The sequence below is a fragment of the Fusarium venenatum genome, assembly GCF_020744135.1.
Source record: "Fusarium venenatum strain MPI-CAGE-CH-0201 chromosome Unknown EDB82scaffold_2, whole genome shotgun sequence".
In the NCBI taxonomy this organism is placed as follows: Eukaryota; Fungi; Ascomycota; class Sordariomycetes; order Hypocreales; family Nectriaceae; genus Fusarium; species Fusarium venenatum.
In genome coordinates, this window is record NW_027072130.1 from 4,736,125 (window position 1) to 4,753,734 (window position 17,610).

The 17,610-nt window shown below is 47.2% G+C and overlaps 8 protein-coding genes across 8 annotated transcripts; 5 read left to right on the forward strand and 3 right to left on the reverse strand.

Moving 5' to 3' along the window:
• Positions 1–2,742: 2,742 nt before the first annotated feature.
• Positions 2,743–3,662, forward strand: EDB82DRAFT_555339 (uncharacterized protein; the record flags this gene model as incomplete). The annotated part of the gene is made up of 2 exons (XM_025734659.1): positions 2,743–3,448; positions 3,496–3,662. The coding sequence occupies 2 exons, from the start codon at positions 2,743–2,745 to the stop codon at positions 3,660–3,662; spliced, it is 873 nt and encodes a 290-aa protein (XP_025585443.1).
• Positions 3,663–3,866: 204 nt separating this feature from the next.
• Positions 3,867–4,914, forward strand: EDB82DRAFT_498660 (uncharacterized protein). The gene has a single exon (XM_065608578.1). The coding sequence runs from the start codon at positions 3,972–3,974 to the stop codon at positions 4,893–4,895; it is 924 nt and encodes a 307-aa protein (XP_065464786.1). The 5' UTR covers positions 3,867–3,971; the 3' UTR covers positions 4,896–4,914.
• A 197-nt stretch (positions 4,915–5,111) lies between these two features.
• Positions 5,112–6,585, forward strand: EDB82DRAFT_168313 (uncharacterized protein). The gene is made up of 2 exons (XM_065607108.1): positions 5,112–6,118; positions 6,167–6,585. Exons 1-2 carry the CDS (start codon positions 5,192–5,194, stop codon positions 6,455–6,457), a joined length of 1,218 nt encoding a protein of 405 aa, XP_065464787.1. The 5' UTR covers positions 5,112–5,191; the 3' UTR covers positions 6,458–6,585.
• Positions 6,586–7,169: 584 nt separating this feature from the next.
• On the reverse strand, positions 7,170–8,206 carry EDB82DRAFT_574784 (uncharacterized protein; the record flags this gene model as incomplete). The annotated part of the gene is made up of 1 exon (XM_025734661.2): positions 7,170–8,206. Exon 1 carries the CDS (start codon positions 8,112–8,114, stop codon positions 7,170–7,172), a length of 945 nt encoding a protein of 314 aa, XP_025585445.1. The 5' UTR covers positions 8,115–8,206.
• A 264-nt stretch (positions 8,207–8,470) lies between these two features.
• Positions 8,471–9,073, forward strand: EDB82DRAFT_498663 (uncharacterized protein). Its single transcript, XM_065608579.1, has 2 exons — positions 8,471–8,537; positions 8,583–9,073. Exons 1-2 carry the CDS (start codon positions 8,512–8,514, stop codon positions 8,947–8,949), a joined length of 393 nt encoding a protein of 130 aa, XP_065464788.1. The 5' UTR covers positions 8,471–8,511; the 3' UTR covers positions 8,950–9,073.
• Positions 9,074–10,395: 1,322 nt separating this feature from the next.
• EDB82DRAFT_474962 (uncharacterized protein) lies at positions 10,396–12,205 on the forward strand (the record flags this gene model as incomplete). Its single annotated transcript, XM_065608030.1, has 5 exons — positions 10,396–10,796; positions 10,845–10,847; positions 10,900–11,095; positions 11,149–12,116; positions 12,169–12,205. 5 exons carry the CDS (start codon positions 10,396–10,398, stop codon positions 12,203–12,205), a joined length of 1,605 nt encoding a protein of 534 aa, XP_065464789.1.
• Positions 12,206–12,750: 545 nt separating this feature from the next.
• On the reverse strand, positions 12,751–14,263 carry EDB82DRAFT_474963 (uncharacterized protein; the record flags this gene model as incomplete). Its single annotated transcript, XM_025734664.1, has 3 exons — positions 12,751–13,123; positions 13,177–13,224; positions 13,275–14,263. 3 exons carry the CDS (start codon positions 14,261–14,263, stop codon positions 12,751–12,753), a joined length of 1,410 nt encoding a protein of 469 aa, XP_025585448.1.
• A 1,024-nt stretch (positions 14,264–15,287) lies between these two features.
• On the reverse strand, positions 15,288–17,489 carry EDB82DRAFT_555343 (major facilitator superfamily domain-containing protein; the record flags this gene model as incomplete). Its single annotated transcript, XM_025734666.2, has 4 exons — positions 15,288–15,759; positions 15,829–16,368; positions 16,419–16,652; positions 16,702–17,489. The coding sequence occupies 4 exons, from the start codon at positions 17,487–17,489 to the stop codon at positions 15,639–15,641; spliced, it is 1,683 nt and encodes a 560-aa protein (XP_025585449.2). The 3' UTR covers positions 15,288–15,638.
• Between the last annotated feature and the right edge of the window lie 121 nt (positions 17,490–17,610).

Below are 17,610 nucleotides of genomic sequence, written 5' to 3' on the forward strand. Positions count from 1 at the left end.
AGCGCCTCTCGGCTGGTCGGCAAAGATACAGAGTTATTTCTGCCTCTCTTGAATACGTACATTGCGCTCTCCGAACTATATGCGCCACTGCCCACTGTACACTCCCAAGCAGGCATCCAGATCCATGGGATTAACGATGAAACTTCGGTAGCGCAAAAACAATCCTACCGGGAGGGGAAATAACCCATTTTGGGTAATCACCTACCAAGTGACAGGGTATACAACTCAGCTCAAGTTATTCACACGGTGACTGGATGCACAGCCACTACAATGCAGAATATGTACATCTGCGGCGGAGGCTGAGTGAAGATATGTCGCGATGGGATCATGATTGAATCTGTCATCCATCATGAACAAGAGTCACAAAATCCTTCATCCTTCAATTCGTACTCCGCCTCATCATTATGCGACCTGCGGGATCGACCGAACTAACAACCAATAAAGAGTAATTCATCGAGATGTCCAGTTTCACCTTTTCTCTTCGTCGTTCGTTATCCGCTGTAGCCAACCATCAAAGCCTTTTTTCTCTTCAAAAGACCATCTTGCCCCCTACAATATAACTGGCCATACCGTATTTGCCTGCCCCCAGGGCTGACTCGGTATAGCTCCATGTCACGTTAACAGCGGAGACGCCTTCTAGCGTATTTCTGTCATAAAAAAAGAACGAGTAGCGAGTCGGTCTGTCCAGGGAGAAAGTAAGCGCCTTTCCAACGGCGGCAGTTCATCTGCACACACTGCATTGACTTGTGGGTCTACTCCTTTTTTGGTCAATTCCCATTCCCATTCCAGAGAAGCTTGAGAGGGGATCATGAGGGGACTGTCAACCGGCAAAAAGTAACCGGAGAGGAGTATCGATTACTACATATTCCAGTGTCATTTCCGAGAATACGAGAAAGTGCAATCATATTGACTCTCGTGTCTTTCGATAGCCTCATCACTAACATTGTTTTCTGGTCTGCGCGGTACGAGGTAAACGGACAACCAGTGCCGTGATTAATTGAGATACGCGACCATGGTCACTCTTCCTTGTCGTCGTTGACGATCCTTCATTTATCTTTGCCTAATATGGAATTGCCAACCTCTCCAAAACAACACCGCCCAGCCTTGTAGAGTCGCAACAGCAAAGCCAAGGCCATTATTCCTTGAATGGGCACGCGACACTTTTGTGCCAAAGAACCCAAGGACCAACAAAAAAAAACAATGGGGGTCGGGCTTGGCCGAGGACGTACAGAGTATCGTACTCCATAATGTGGTTGCCAGGTCTCGTGATCGACATTGGCACTTTTCAAGCTTTTCATTTTGTCGTGCACGGTCAAGGTCCAATTTCTCCAGCCCACTGTTTTTTAATGCTTCCATTATTGAAGTACCGGGTAGTCTAGGGTTTGATGCAAGACTGAATCGTGATCAGTTGTTGTCATGTCGCTCTGAGAAGGGTGTTTCTGTATCGAGATGTTGATGCAGATTTTCCTCAGCCTATACATGGAGTTTATTTCTTAGCCCGTAGGGCTTACTTGCATGCACTGCCCATTCAATCTCAAAGGGTTAGCTTGTGCTATGTATGCAAGGTTTTGGAGGTTGTGATGACGAATCGTCAATGCCAGGGCATAAGCAGTAACCTACATCAAGGTTCGGCCAAGATGTCCCTTTCAGATCACAATTGCTCAATATGTTCAAAGAATTATTCAATCTAAATTATCTGAAGTTACTTGGGAGAATTTGTCACAAAAGTTAAGTGGCTTATCGTGGCTAACTTGTCCACTACCCTGGATCAATAGCCCCAGATTGACGAACGCATAATGACCTCATGATGACTAGCCACACAAAGCCAGGTGAGAATTGTGATGTGTTTAATCTTGACTACCTAATTGAGGTCGAGTTGTTGACAAGCCAGCAAGCAACCCTCACTTTGAGCATGACAACAACGAGGAAGCGGGGAACTAAAAGACCCTACCATTAGGATCCAACATATATCCAAGCTACTAAATAAGCTTATATGTGACACAAATGATAGCGGTCTAGACTCTGTTCCCAATCAAAGATTGCAGAAAATGAGGGCGCGAACATGGTGTTCCGCAAACGACCCGCATAGCCTTAGTGGAACGAGAGGCTATTCATTAATAACAAAGCAAATAAATAAATAAAAAAGTAATTAAAAAAAAGCACACACACACTGGCCCAATTACTGCTGTGCTGCTGTGGATATCTGCCAGATCTCATTCTCATCCTGTACAATCTTCTGCAACCGAGTTCCATGATACTCAGTGCCACTCACCCCGGATCTTTAGGGCAGCATAACAATCTGGCTCCCAGGCACCGAGTGATACATGATGTACAGGAACGAATTGATGGGAAGCGAATGCTGTTGGGAATATTATTTGTCGGGGGAATATGCATCATTTGGATTACTACAAGAAGTCCTGTTCAATGCCGTAAGAAACCGTCCACGGAAGAGCGTCCACCGGTGACTGGAAGTTATGATTATATTTATGCCTATCTCAAAAGAACCGTTTTATCTTCCGCGGAAGACTGCTGAATAACGCCAAGGCTAGATAGTAAACCGACTGTCGAACAGGTTCATTCCAGCCAAGCCTCCGCGGAAGAAACATGAGGGTTGAGGCTTACAAAGCCAAGCAGATATGAACTCCGTCTATATAATCTAAGTATTGTTAAATATTATATGCTCAATTAACTATTCACTGCATCGAAGTTCTCCTTGCCCAACTAGTATTTTTTAACTTCGTAATGACATCTCTTCCTCTACCCAATCTGGTCTCCTTCACCAAGACATGGCATAACGAACCATACCCTTTCATCTCCCCTACAAGACCCGAGCTATCAGTCTCCAAGAAGAACATTGTCATCACAGGCGGCGGCCACGGAATTGGTCGAGCCATTGGTATTGCCTTCGCTCAAGCCAATGCAAAGTCTGTTGCAATTGTTGGAAGAAGTCGTGAACGTTTGGAAACAGCAGCAACAGTGATCCGCGCTGCCAACCCGTCAACTACTGTCTTGTTTGAAGTTGCAGATACTACACAGCGAGAGTCGATCAACCAAGCTTTGAAGAACATCGTTGATAAGACTGGCAAGATTGATATTTTCGCTGCCAATGCTGGTATACTCCCAGTGTACGGCCCAGTCATGGGATATCCAGAAGAAGAACTCTTTCGAAGCCTCATGATCAATACCATGGGTGCGTTCAATTCGATACAAGCATTTCTTCCACTGGCAGCACCAGGAGCCAAACTTTTCAACACAAGCTCCGGGATAGGCCATTGGCAGCCGAACGAGGCGGTTACGGGCGACTTCGCGTACGCAGCTGCAAAAGCAGCAGCGATCAAGATGTTCGACTACGTGGCTTTTGAGAACCCGTGGCTTCATGTTGTTAGCTTCCAGCCGGGTATCATAGCAACGGGCATCAATCCCGACATCACAGTGGGTTTTGATACGGGTAAGTTTCTCACAACGTCAATCTATCAGTTGCTGACTACATATTAGTGGAATTACCTGCTCACTTCATGGTCTGGCTTGCTTCGAAGGAAGCGGAATTTCTAAAGGGGAAGTTTGTTTGGGCAAATTGGGATGTGCAAGAACTCATGGCTCGAGAGGATGAGATTAAGAATTCCATGCTTTTCAGACTGTCGCTGAATGGGGTCGATATGTAGGGCTGTTGGTTAGACATGATTTCGGGTTGACTCATTGTTTATGATCCCGTACGTAGTTGTCGTATGGTATAAAAGTAGTTGATTGGACGAATGCAATCAGATGTTGGTTCTAAGAGAGGCACAGCTCGGCTAAAACACACTTTTTAAGCATCATCTCCATATTGAGCTTGGCAGTGAGCATAGCAACGATACGGCGTGAGTCATGTGTTGAGTAAAATTCAGGTGAATTTTTCTGTTCACTGGTTCGGATAAGAAGCTCTCTTAGATCTGTAGATCGGCTATCTTGAAGCACCTATCTAAACAATACTCATGAATCAAATACCAGGCCAACAAGTCAACATGGGACCAAGACGCGTCAAACATCAACCACCTTCTCAAACACCGTTACTCGGAGCTGCCAACCGCCAGGTACTGGGATGTTATGAGTTATTTTATCATATATGCACATTCATGGACATGCCAACACTGTTGCACGCCCAACTCGTGTCGAAACATTGGCATGATATGATTTCAACATCACCACTGTTGCAGCAGAACCTTTATCTCAAGCCCCGCCCATTCATTAATTCAAAACAATCTCGTGTTGCCAATCCGCTCCTACTTAAACACTTCGAGCCAATCTTTAAACGCAGAGAACCCTATCCGTATTACAGTGGGGTATTGACAAAGCGCACATTAATGGTGCCTGGGATGAGCATCACCAACATGAAGGGTGGCCGCAAGGTTCACAAAGCCTTTGTGCGCCGCGGTGCATCTTGGCGGATGATGTTGGTTGCGCAACCCCCAATAACGTCAGTTGGCTACATGCACCGGGTGAATTGGGCCAGGGAATGGAGATTACTTTCATTCCCTGAAGGTCTCCGTATGGGCGAGTTATATGACATGGTGTTCCAGGCAATATGGAGTAAACCCAATGATATCATTGGTTGTCTACATGTGGAACTCGGACTCAATGGGTTTCTTGACGAGACAATCCGAGACATGTTGAACGAGTGGGGGAAAATACCTCCTTTGATGGTTGAGTCCATATCATATTATTACGCAGATCGAACGTGTGGGAAAGGCCGATGTTGCGGCCACACCATGTGGAAACAAGATAGTATGTGTTTCAGGCTGAGAGAAGAGAAGAAGGATATCAGAGCATGCAAGTCGACTCGCTGGATGTTTAAGTGCGAAGAATTTGAGGAGAGAAATTACCTGAGTTCCGATCAGCCGCATTTTACTATAAGTTAATACAATTCCTGTCAACGACATAGTAGAACTTGCGATTGGAATAATCGAACAACATTCTGAAGCCTCCTAGAACTGTCTCGCATTGTGATGTGATGTCCATGACGAAAGCTTCCATTGTAGGCTCCTCCCATATAGCAATATCCGTACTATATCCGAATCCCGAGAGCTGACACTCACTAAACTCAAGTGCCCGAAAGTCCGGTTACACGGATACCCGGATACCCCGTTTCTCACTACCTAAACCAATCCACCCATGACCCAAAACCTTTTACACCATACCGTATCAATCCTCCGCCATGAATGACGACGAGCAGATATTGGCGCCTACCCGAATACAGACGCGCTCCTCTCTAGCGTGTCTTGAATGCCGATCAAAGCACGTCAAATGCGATGCTCAGCAGCCGCGCTGCACAAGGTGCACGAACTTTCAGAAGCAATGCCAATATCCTACATCGCGTAGAGGAGGACTTCACCGTGCCGCTATCTCTGAAAGAAGAAGACGTCTTTCTAAGAAGAACGATAGCCGACAGGGCAGTGGAACGGCCTCAACGGATGCGACTATCCCTGAACTAGATGTTGAGCTTATGCATTGTACGAATATTGTGTCACCAGAGGAAGACACAAACTCAGGAACAAAAGCTTGGAATGGACCATGCAACTCTACAGAGGAAGGTGGTTTGGCAAATGATCCGTTGATACTTTCTTACTACAAGAACTTCCATGCCTTCCATCCCTTCGCTCTACCCCTACCTCAATTAGTTAAGCTCTGCAAAGGCTCTTCGACATTGACATTCGACTTTGCTGCTCTAACAACTGTCATGCGTCTCATTGGAAACCTCTATGATGCCCAAGAATGGTCCGGCTCTCTTCAAAACGAGATCAAGTCTCGCATCTCCCAGCTCCCCTCCTCAGACCCAGTTCAGGTCCAATGTCGACTATTATACTCGATCGCTCTATTTTGGAGTAGCCACACTACCAGAGCCAGAGAAGAGCTAGAGATTGCAATTAATGTGGCTCTAGAACTGGGTATGCACAAGAGAGAGTTCGCCTTCACTTGTGGAGCCGGGGACATCGTCCTCATGGAGTCTTGGAGGCGAACGTGGTGGATGTTATACATCGTGGATGCATATTATGCTGGGACGTTAGGTACGATGAACTTCAAGGCATTCCACGTTGAAGCATCAGTGTCTCTACCGTGTGAGGAAGGCGAATATGAGTCAGGTGTAAGTGTGTCCTCCATGAACCGGATGTCCTAGCTAATAATGTTCAAGTGTATCCCAGAGCCTCGTACGATCGAAGAATTTGAGTCTCGCGAGTTTACAGAGTATGACATACCCTTCTCATCGTTCGCATATCTCATTGGTGCTGTACGTGCTGCAGCATTGGCAATTTCCGTCACGCCGAAAAAGGTAAAGAGACAAGACTCGGAGCGAGTTATACAGGCCGCAGACTCCGTCATCGATGCCTGGCTCTTGCTTTTACCCAAGGAACGGAAGGTCATGAGGAACGATGGCAATATTGACGAGTTGATGTTTCAAGCCAATCTGCTTATCCATGTGTAAGGACTTGCTTTGAGTCGATACGAGATCTTAGCTAACAACCACAGCGCAACTATCGGGTTACATCGCCCATTGTCAGACCTTAGATTCAATCCTATTGAGAATGTGTCAAGTTGCGCTAGAGAGGCACCCACAGACACGCCCCGACCAGATCTTATCAACGTTCACACGACGCGGATTCTAAAGTCGATCGATGCACAGATACAGCTCTTGGCTCTCCCAGTTCGTCCGTTCCACCATACCCCTTTCGCGACATGCATGGTCAGTGAAGGCACACTTTCACTTCTATCAGCGTGTAAGTATCTTTTGAGAGACAAGGAGCTGGCGATAGCGCGAGATCAGATCAGACTTACAATCGGATGTCTAAAAAGTCTTGGTGAAATATGGAGTCGAACAGCAAAGAATGTCAAAGAGATTCAGACCATCGCTCGTCATGTACTTATGTTGGAGAAGGGAAGCACAGTACCTGGGTCTAGCGAACTTCCGAGTTTGACGGGGAGTGACGGGGGAGCGAGTAGCCGGTCTACAGATGCAATGGCACAGGAAGATGACGCCCTTGCTTCTTTGGAGTCTCTGACAGATATCTGTGGGTGGATCAATATGGGTTCAGAATTTAATTACGACTGGATGGGTGAAGATATGAGTTGAAGAATCGCATATTTACTTCTCTCATAGTAATAAAGAGTCATGAGAGATAGAGATTTTTATCATTGGCTTAAAACTCGATTGCGATCTTGTAGTCCCGTCCTCGCTGCTTTGCACAGTCCCACGCGGCGACGCCCTGATCGAATGGGAATCTTCTCACATCCAATGGCTTGAGCAAACCCTTGTCAAGCATACTCGCCACATCAGCAAGCCGCTTCGCATTGGGTGAGACGATAAAGTGCTTGTATTTGACACTTGGGTACTTCAAAGACTCAGGAGCCTCATCATCTCCAAATGCCCAGGCTGGGGCGGGATCTCCAACTGTGATGATTGTCCCATCCTCTTCTACCGTTTCCCAAGTTTTTGATAGGATTTCCCCACCAACCGTGTCAAAGACAAGACTGACTGGAAGGAGAGAAACCTCCCAGTGAGGAGACGCATAGTCTATGACTTCATCTGCACCGAGATTTCTCAAGGTGTCGTGGTTCCGAGGTGAAGCCAGTGCGATGACATGTGCATGGGTCAAGTGTTTGACTAGCTGCACAAACTGTCTTCCCACCGCTCCAGACGCACCTGTGACCAGAATTCTCATATTGGATTTGATTGCCAAGAAGTGTTCAACTGCCTCCCATGCTGTGAGTGTAGGAATCGGGAGCACAGCTGCTTCCGCATGCGAAAGTGATGATGGCTTCGGTGCAACCTCTTCAGGTGTGCAGACAACATATTCGGCTTGTCCCTCACCACGGTCTGCTGCTATCAAGGCAAAAATGTCTTGCCCTATTTCAAGATTGCCTTTGTAGGCTGGACCAAATGAGACTATGGTTCCAGCAATGTCATGACCCGGGATGCGTGTTGGAGTCTGATAGACTTCCGGCCACGTAGTTTCGTCGCCGGTTATGCCAGCTGAGTGAACATGAATAAGGATGTCAGAGTTGACTGGTTTAGGCTGAGGCATAGAATGATTGATGGAGATTTTTGGTGACGATACGTTCCCGAGAATTTGAATGGCCTTCATCGTGGTATTGCTTTAGGAAAACAACGATATTGTTGGGCAAATAGGGAAAAGTCCAAATTATTTTGATTGACTGCTTGTGAAGTCCTTTGGTTCACATCTAGATATATCTTCTATCTCCCTGGCTTTATGATGATAATTGTTGCCACTTCGGGAGTCACTCGTCGAGTTCTACGGATACCCGAATACCCGGATTCCCGCTTCGGGTCAGCCAACCCGAACGTCATACCGTTCACCCGCAAGATGAGAGTAGTGTATGATGGTTGTATTCTTTGATAGAAATTATCCTGTTTAATAATTTCAAGTATAAAGAGTCGATGTCAGCCTCTGTTCAAATATTATCATCCACCACTCTTCAACCATCACACGCTATACTCAACAGACAATCCCCAGCAACACGATGACCTCCATCACCGAAGAGCAACGGTATGAACCCCCCATGACCCAGCGACGCAAACTGACATTGTCAAGCAATCGACCTCGTGAGTCAGTCAAGTTACTCTACGACCATGAAATCACCAACGCCCCTGGCATGTCCATCGTTGGCCTGGAAGTTCACTACGGGCCCAACGGCTGGACACCCCCTCACACTCACTCTGGAGCTACTGTTGTTGCAACAGTCACAAGAGGTCGACTTCTGAGCGGGATGAATGGAAATCCACCCAAGGTGTATGGCATCGGGGAGAGCTTTCGGGAATTCCCTGGATGTCACCACACTGTCAGCGACAATGCTAGTGACACAGAAGACTGTACCTTTGTTGCGGTTATTATTATTGAGACAGAGGTTCTGAAGAAGGGGTATCAAATCTTGACCGTTCTTGATGCTGGATGGGAATAGGCATTATATCGGGAATATCGCATCTTCGGGATGTCAAGAAGGGTGTGCATGCGATTTCAAGCTTAAAGTTTATTTATGGATTGCCAACGTCTTAAATTTATCGTTCATTGACATTTATCATTTCTCATATCAAAAGCGCTTGCTTTCGACTGTCAGTGAGCAGAGGAGCTGGAAATGATGACTTTATTTTTGTGAGGTTGCTCAAGTCTCGATTGAGGGCGAAACGGGTAAACACTCAACTTCAATTGGAATGGGATGTGTTATTTACACGCATTGAACGCCATCAACTCAATGCCATCGAATGAGATAACGATAAGCTGTTGCTGGGATGTTTTGAAACAAGCAGCAACACAAGGAGCAAGCGGTGAAGATGATGCGTCATCAATTCTCTTGGCAAGAATGCTTGTTTCCAGGGACTATTACTCGAGTCTATGCAAAAGGGCAGCTGTTACAGTTGTCGCTTCACGTTGAGACCAACACAGTCTCATGTTCCAATCAAACTCAAATCTTAGCAGGCTCTCTGTCTTTTTCTCTCTTTTCTCTTCCTCTCCTTTGATTACGATTTACCTTGACTCGTCAATCCTGGACCCTCCCAGTCCACATTCCTTGGTGTCTCTGCGGGGCCTAGTCATCTCCCGATAAAGACAGGGGTTGACATCAATCTCGACCCAGCTAGAAACATTTTGGAAGCTTTTTTGGAAGCTTGGAAGGAGCTGGCACGAGACATGTCTTATTTCATCACATGTCCTGCTGGTTTCTCACGGCTCAAGCTCAGACGAATGGCATAAATGGCGCAGAGAGGCAGTGTTTGGTTGAAGCATCAAGTCTCAATCGTAAAAAGGACAATCATAACAAACGACGCTAAATGCCTCGCGCAATCCACCGAGGACCCAATGTTTTCAATAGACAAGGGAGCCTCAAGCAAATGGAGATTATTACATGTCGCCCTAAGTACCTAGGCTAGGAAAATCAGGGGTAAATTGACAACAATGCCTACCTTGCCTTGATTAATTAGCTTCACTTTTTTAGCGACCGCCTGTACCCTCCTAACTCTCTTACCTCCCTCCCTATCGTTTCTTTTACTACTGACCTGACAGACAGACGCTGAGGCCTCCTTTTAAATTTGCCCACCCTGTCTGTTTCGATAAACTCAGCCCCCTTTTGCATCTCTTCCAGACCTTTCTTTTCACATTTCAACGACCTTGGTTAATTCCGCTTCTCAATGAGTCCCTCCCTCGCCTCTGAGACGCCCAGATACAATGACTGCTCACTGTCAAGTGCGAGCGAAGACGAAGATGACCCTTCTGACCCGCTGAATGGTAGCGGTCCAGCAGGTCACCATGGCCTTGATTTCAGCATAAGAGGTGCGCAACTGGAAGAACCAGCCCCTAATTGTATTGGACAAAAGATTAGAAAACTGATCAAGCAAGCTCGTAAAAAGACACAATGAAGCGAGCGCTTCGTGCATCATCACGTTTAGGAGATGGAGTTCGTTATCAGCAGCTGGGAATTTCGAGCTCGAATGATTTGGAGACACAATCACCACCAAATGAGCGGTCTGGGTTCGATTTTGGCACCAATCACGAGGGCCTCTCTTTTTTCGGCCAGATCCGATCTACGATTGTCGCGTCAAGACTCAATTGGTTACTCATTTTTGTTCCAATTGGCCTCGCAGCGCATACCTTCGAGATTAACCCATTGTTGATTTTCATGACCAATGCGGTTGCAATTGTGCCCTTGTCAGTCATGTTGACTGAGGCAACAGAGCGTATCGCTGCTGATGCTGGAGACACCATCGGTGCGCTTCTGAATATCACACTCGGCAATCTTGTCGAGCTTATTATTCTGTGAGTTTTTATGATCAAATCGCCATGGATTAAGCTAACATTATATAGGGTGTAAGTGGAAGTCAGATTGAGAGTTGAGTGAGATGAAAACTGACCTTGACAGGGTTGCTTTGGTGAACAACCACATTCGCATCGTTCAAGCCTCAATTCTAGGTAGTGTGCTTGTAAACCTGCTTTTGATCCTGGGGTCTGCTCTCTTTGCGAGCAGCATGTCTGGCATTGACCCCCACAGCAGCATGGAAGAGTCTGAACTCTTGGCTGCTCTTCTTTTTGTCTCCGTGTTTGTCATTCTCATTCCCGTGGGTTTACATCTTATCTCATCTCATTTTTGAAGACGTGCTGACCTTGATAGACCGCTTTCGACTACACTTTCCACATGAAGGGAAAGACAAGTGAAGCGGCGTTAAGTATGAGCCGCGCTTCATCTTTGGTGGTTCTCGTCATTTACATCGTTTATTTCGCATACGAGATGAGGCCGAAGCATGTCGAAGTACCATCAATTCCATTGCAAACCCTTCACACGGGCCACGCAGATCTTCACCATCACCGACGAAACCAACACTCAGCATCTCAAAACTCTCGGCTTATCCGCTTCGCCGACCGGGATGTTCCCACGCGTGCGAGAAGCACAACTCTTGACAGCAGAGTAGCTCGTGAGACAACAGAGGAGGAGCACGGAAAGAGAGAGGCGACATCGCAAGCGAACCTGTCTCATCGAGCAAGAGGGAACTCTCGATCCCATTCACGCTCAGGTTCAAGGACGGAATTCCATGGATCTGAGGTCAGAGACCTCTCAGTTAGCAGCATGCACTCACGAGTTCTCCCTGAGCTTACCGAGATTCCAAACCATACCCCTCATAACTCTAGCACAGGGGGGATGGTAGCTGCTGTCACGGTATTGGTGGTCTCGTCAGCCCTCATGTCGATGAACGCCGAGTTTCTCGTCAAGACAATTGACGACGTTACCCACGAAGGTGGTCTATCAGAAGCACTGATTGGTCTTATCATTCTGCCTATTGTTGGAAACATCGCAGAATACGTGACGGTTGTCACTGTGGCGATGCGAAACAAGCTCGAATTGGCCATTTCTGTTGCCGTCGGGTCAGCTATTCAAATCGCGCTCTGCGTAGCACCCTTGACAGTGTTGATAGCATGGATGTTGGGCCGTGATCTCGAGATGGCGTTCAACGTCTTCGAGACGACGACGCTGGTAGGATCCGGACTGCTGATCAATCTGTTGATTCTCAGTCGTGCTGGAACTGCCATTAGAGCCATTGGGCTGAAAGGAGCCCTGATGTTGGCATGCTACATCATTATTGGGTGAGTCTCATGATATCAAAGTACTAGAAGAAATCTTATTAACAAACTTTAGACTGGGCGCGTACTTTGAGCCTCATACAACGAAATAGGACAAGAATGGTTGAGGCAACCAAAACATATTTATGATAATATCAAGACTACAACATATAGAACACGTAATAAAACTGCCATATCCATTGCTCACAGTAAAGTAACAAAAGATTATTCTGCTACACATGAATTAATCCCAACGCTGGAAAAAGCGAGCATATATCTCTGATAGTGTCCGGCTGAGTGTCAGGAGGTATTCATGCTTTAACCTGAAAACCATTTAACACTGCTCCTGACTGCAATATTTATTCCGAGTGTCTTGACTTTATCACCTACAAGCCATGCATTCCAGTACCAATACAATTACAGCAGACGTTTGTTTTGTTTTTACTGCATCGCACCTAAAGTAAACGGCAAGCATCACAGACAAGTTTGGCAGCTCTTCATTCTGATACTTGTTTAGCATGAATGTATATCCTCGAATGTAACGAGTCTTCGTTGTCGATGATTCCAAAAGAGTTTTCAACAGTATAGTTCTACAGCTGGCCCATAAGCTTCCAGGGGAGTATTTATCCTTTTTACTATCTTGATACAGTGAGTGCTGTCAACAAATAGCTGCTCTTTGGCCTTTATAGCGCTTGTCCTCGTCATCATCCCGCCTATGTCGTCGACGTGAAGGCACGACAGCAGTTTCTACTCCCGACATCGACGCCGGGATTCCCATGAAGGCTGGGATGTCCTCGACAAGTTCAGGGAAATGTGTAAAGAAGTCTGTCGACATCGTCCAAGCGTTGATGTCCCTGATACGATCTTCGAATATTGGTGATATGTGATATTTTCCAGTTTGCGTGTTCTGGAAAAATGTGTCTTGGAAGGCGTCTGGCCACAGAATCTTGAGGTTTGTCTGGAGCAAGTCCCAGAATGTGTTGGTGCAGTATTGATGCTGGGAGAAGATGAGACGTTCTCGCAATCCGGGCCTAGTAGAGGGTAAGTATATGATCCTATTGGGAAACTCTGAGAACGTACTTACCAGACGAAGAAGTCAATACCGTAGGTGTGAGGCAAAGCTTGTGACGGTCTGTCATTTGTCAGTTACTGTTCAAACACTCTTGTCCAGCTCGGAATTACCTATTCAGATACCACCTCGGTAATGTAGACCGGCGAGCCAAAGTTGGGTCACCATGGTATGTGATGAGAAGATGGCATATTCTCAAGGAAGCAAGACGCTCGGTATTGCCACAATTTGTAAAACATATCTCATCCGCTACCCGTAACTTTCGCCACGTTGGCGTCATCTTCCCCGCCCTCTCCAGACTGTCCCATCCTTCGATGATAGCTCGTATTGGTATATCCTCAGCATTGTATTCCTCTACAACCATCTCTTCTGCGGACAGTTTGGTCGGTTTTTGTAGTGTTTCGTTGATTGCACGCCAAATGTTGGGCTTCACGCCGTGGTAACCGGACGCGCAGTTCGTGGGACTTGAGCAGTGACATAATACTGCGGCTTTGGGAACTATAACATCGTCATCTTCGGGGGCGGGAGTTGGAAGGCTTGGTAGGAGAGGTTGAATATTCATAAAGCCGTGACCAGATGATGGGAGGATGGAGTTGTCAAAGGCCATAGAGGTCGGATATGGACCGTTGCTGACGGGATATGTCCAGCTGTTGTAGGCGAAGGGATTTGTTGGGGGGGCGTCCAAGGGGAGTTCCATTATTGAAGAGCCACTCGTCTCTGAAGCAGCATCAATTGGGGCCGTCGAGCTACTCGGTTCTGCTGGCCCATCAGCTCTCGGTGTGGTGTGTGACGAAGCTTCAGATTTGACGTCGGTTGATGCCTCGCTGGTGTTCGAGTCACCAAGATGACGACGGATGGTTGAACCTAGAGAGTCGAGCACTTGTAACAAATTGTCCCTCTCCTTTGTTACTTTCTCCAACTCGTCAATTAACGAAGACACCTGTGCATTCGAGTCGCTATGCCGTAGGTTGTCCACCATGCTCTCCAGCTGCGCAATTCTACTTTTTGTCCTCTCACGGGCTAATCTCTGGGCTTTACGATCGAGCTCTCGCTTCTTGATCCGCCGGGCTTCGGCGGTGGATGGCGAGGTTTCATTGTACATGGTGATCTGCTCCAGGGATTAACAAGAGATGTTGCGTCAGAAGGATTGTCGACTTGGGGTAACCCCAAGATGGACGATGTTAAGAAGCAACAAGGATTCGTTCTGGTAGGAAAGGTAAAAAGAAGTCTGGGGAAGTCGAACCACGTCCGTTTGTGAACGGGTACGTGGTAATAACTAATGTTTGTGGCAGGGTAAAACAAACTTTAACGCTAACCAACGCCCACCAAAGCAAGGGAAAAAAGGACGAAAGGGGGCATAGACCGAGACAAGCAAGCAAGTAACTGAATAGGTAAATCACTAGGTTTATGTTTGAGAACGGTAAAGCACACCGTGGGTGATGTAATTTGGTCCCCGAGAGCTGGTCGGCGGCATATTCCGCCCTGTTCGGTAGTGGATTCTGGTTTAACGCCCGTTCTTTCAGCTGGTCTGGACCAACTGTTGACTAGTGGCGACTAACTCTCAACTGGCTGTGGATGAAAAATGTCTCGCCGCTTCATTCGTACGCATGGCTTGACATGACTAGATGAAACACACAACGTGGTTGTGTTGGAATGACTCGTTGTAGTACTGTCTCAAGGGCAATTGATCAACATTTGACAGGGGTTGGATCATGGGGACGTTGAGATGGCTTTTCTTCGTATCGGTCTAAGCAGCTTGTGCGCTTTGGTCAGGAGCTGAGCTTTGTTGAGATGCACAACAGATTGGCGATCATTGAACAAGGATGCACATTACGGGAGACGTCCCCACTGACCACCATCCAGGGATCATATCGACTTTGCTAAACTCAATCACTGAGTTACTTGACAAGGCATTTAGTCACGTCGAAATGCATCATCATTAAAAAGGGCAAAGAATGTGGATTCGGTACTGTGAACTAATACCGGTATTTGACTGAGACATGGTTAAGCGAGCTGCCCTGAACGGCATCTAGTCACGCATTTTGACGACAATCTCTTGCTTACACCATCACTATGTCAGCTTTGACTTTTGGCTAATGGCCAATGTCTCGGACAAGCCTTCATATCATCAGGGATAAGAACTTGTTTTACCCGTCAAATCTTCTCCTTACCTCGGTAACACTCTTCAAACGCACGTCCTCCCATCATAGAATGACATGCCATGTAGCGCCGATTATTCCACGTGAGATTGTCACTGTGAGAATCCCCAAGCTCTGTCTAGGACCCCTAGAGTGCGGCACTACCAGTAGCCTCAAGCCACCGCCAAAAGCGTAGTCAAGGCCGGTTTTCGATGGAGCAATTCCGTGGTTGATCCTTTCCGATCGGAAATTCCGGCAGTCATCTCATGACTACCGATATGCTATGTAACAATGGTTATATAGAGTAAACAAGAGTTTATCACAACAGGGAGTAAAAGATTAATTCGTGATATGGCTTGGTATAATTGCATGAATCGTACTTGATCTGATTTCCAGAAATGACATCGCCTTGTGTGTCAGTGCATAGACTTTTGATGGTCTGGGATAGTCTGGACTATGCCTATGCAAGGGCCATGTTATGCATATAGCTCTAACTGCGGCTCCAATACCACCAGCGCTTAACGTTTACTCTTGCTTTAGCCCAACTCTGCCTGCCCTGCGAAGACCCACGCCCCCAATCGAAGCACACAGAATCATGAATGCAAACATGGTCCAAAAGCTCGCTTTGTATCCTTCTAGTAATGCTTCAGTGTCCTTCATTCCTGAGTTCTGCTTCGTTACCAGGGTAGACACAACTTGCATAATCGCTAGGCCCATAGCATTCCCAAACTGTGATGCAGCGTTGAAGACAGAGCCTGCTATGGCTTGTTTATCCTCAGGGAATGTCTCGGTGACAATGATCAAACCAACCGTGAATAGAACATCGATCGATACTGGCATGAGCACTTGGGCAAGGAAAGCAGTTGTCCAGTATGTCCATGTCGGGTCGGTAAGGGCCATGAGGAGAGGTGAGACAGCAGTCAAAACAGAGGTGATGACTATGAGCCAGATGGCCGGGATCTTGTGAACGACAAGACCAGTAGTGAAGTTTAGCGCCACGCCGACTATAACGCTCGGTAGGATCCTGATTGCCGCATTAAGGGCAGACAAGTGCTGAATTTCTTGGAAGCTGGTCAAGTGTCAGTAGTGACACTCCTTGTCATTTCTAACATGACTTACAATAGACTGGAGAACAGTTCTAGCGAGTTGATGACGGCGTTTGACAAGGCAATGGTGACACAGATGCTAGTAAAAGCGTGGTTGCGCCAGAACGAATTGGGTATCAAGGCCGGCTTCCCCTTTTGAACCTGGAAATGCATCCACACTGCAAACAGAGGCAAGGTCACTAAGCTGATGCACAACATGATAATACTGCCAGCCTCTCTAATACGATAGACGTCTGTACTAATAACACTGTAATTCGTATTAGCTTGGTCCACGATGAAAGGCGATATAGGCTTACGCCAGGAAATAGCACAAGAGAGCCATGAAAGCTGAAGCAAGCAGAGTTCCCAGCCAGTCAACCTTGATGGCTACGCTAGCCATGACATCTGACAGTGTCCCAAGAGGTTCAGCTTTTGGCAGAGACCAGAACCCAACAGCGGACAAGAACAGAACAATACCCCCGTAGAGATACCATCCTGATCGCCAACCAATCGTCTCAACAAGCACGCCGCCAAGCACAAGACCGAAGGAGAATCCAAGAGGTTGACTCAAGCCAAGGCATGCAAAAGCGAAATTGCGTCCTCTTCCACGAGCAAGGGTTTTAGTCACCAACGCAACCGAGCTTGACAAGTGCAGCGCCAAGGCAACGCCCTGCAGGGCTCGTAGCGCAACAAGTTCTTCACCACGCTGTATGAAGCCACATGCAAGCATGAAGACACCACTAAGAATGCACCCCACTAGCTCTACCGACCTGGCACCTAGCACATCCGCCAAAGCGCCTGCGAGGAGCAGTGCTGAGGCTGTAGCTAGACCCTGTACTGAAGAGGGCCAGAACGCGAGGGAGGCGGGGAGGTGGAGATCAGCTGTCATCTGCGGGAGGCCAACGACGATCAAACCATTGGTAGCGCTACAGGCAAAGTTGACACCCGAGAGCTGGAACGTTACTGCTATCTTCTGTAGACGCGAGGCCGTAGAAACCCTGTCGCTCGCTGACGAACCAGGTGCATGAGTGGTGGCTTCGGCAGTCACTGCCAGTGGCGTTGCCGGTATGCTCTCGGCAAGGATCATTTCTGTTTGCGTGGCCATTCTAAGACAATGGCTGTTCAAGATAGCTGAAAGAAACTTGCTTTTTTCTACTGCCAATGTTCTTTCTCCACGGAATTGTCTACCGTGGTCTATTTATGTCACTGGGACTGGAGATCTAAAG

What these genes read in the sequence shown, in the direction of transcription:
- EDB82DRAFT_498660 (XM_065608578.1), top strand. Translation starts at nt 3,972, where the DNA reads ATGAATCAAATACCAGGCCAACAAGTCAACATGGGACCAAGACGCGTC.
- EDB82DRAFT_168313 (XM_065607108.1), top strand. Translation starts at nt 5,192, where the DNA reads ATGAATGACGACGAGCAGATATTGGCGCCTACCCGAATACAGACGCGC. An exon ending in AAGGCGAATATGAGTCAGGT is followed by an intron (nt 6,119 to 6,166) that starts GTAAGTGTGTCC and finishes ATAATGTTCAAG; the next exon opens with TGTATCCCAGAGCCTCGTAC.
- EDB82DRAFT_498663 (XM_065608579.1), top strand. Translation starts at nt 8,512, where the DNA reads ATGACCTCCATCACCGAAGAGCAACG. An exon ending in TCCATCACCGAAGAGCAACG is followed by an intron (nt 8,538 to 8,582) that starts GTATGAACCCCC and finishes GACATTGTCAAG; the next exon opens with CAATCGACCTCGTGAGTCAG.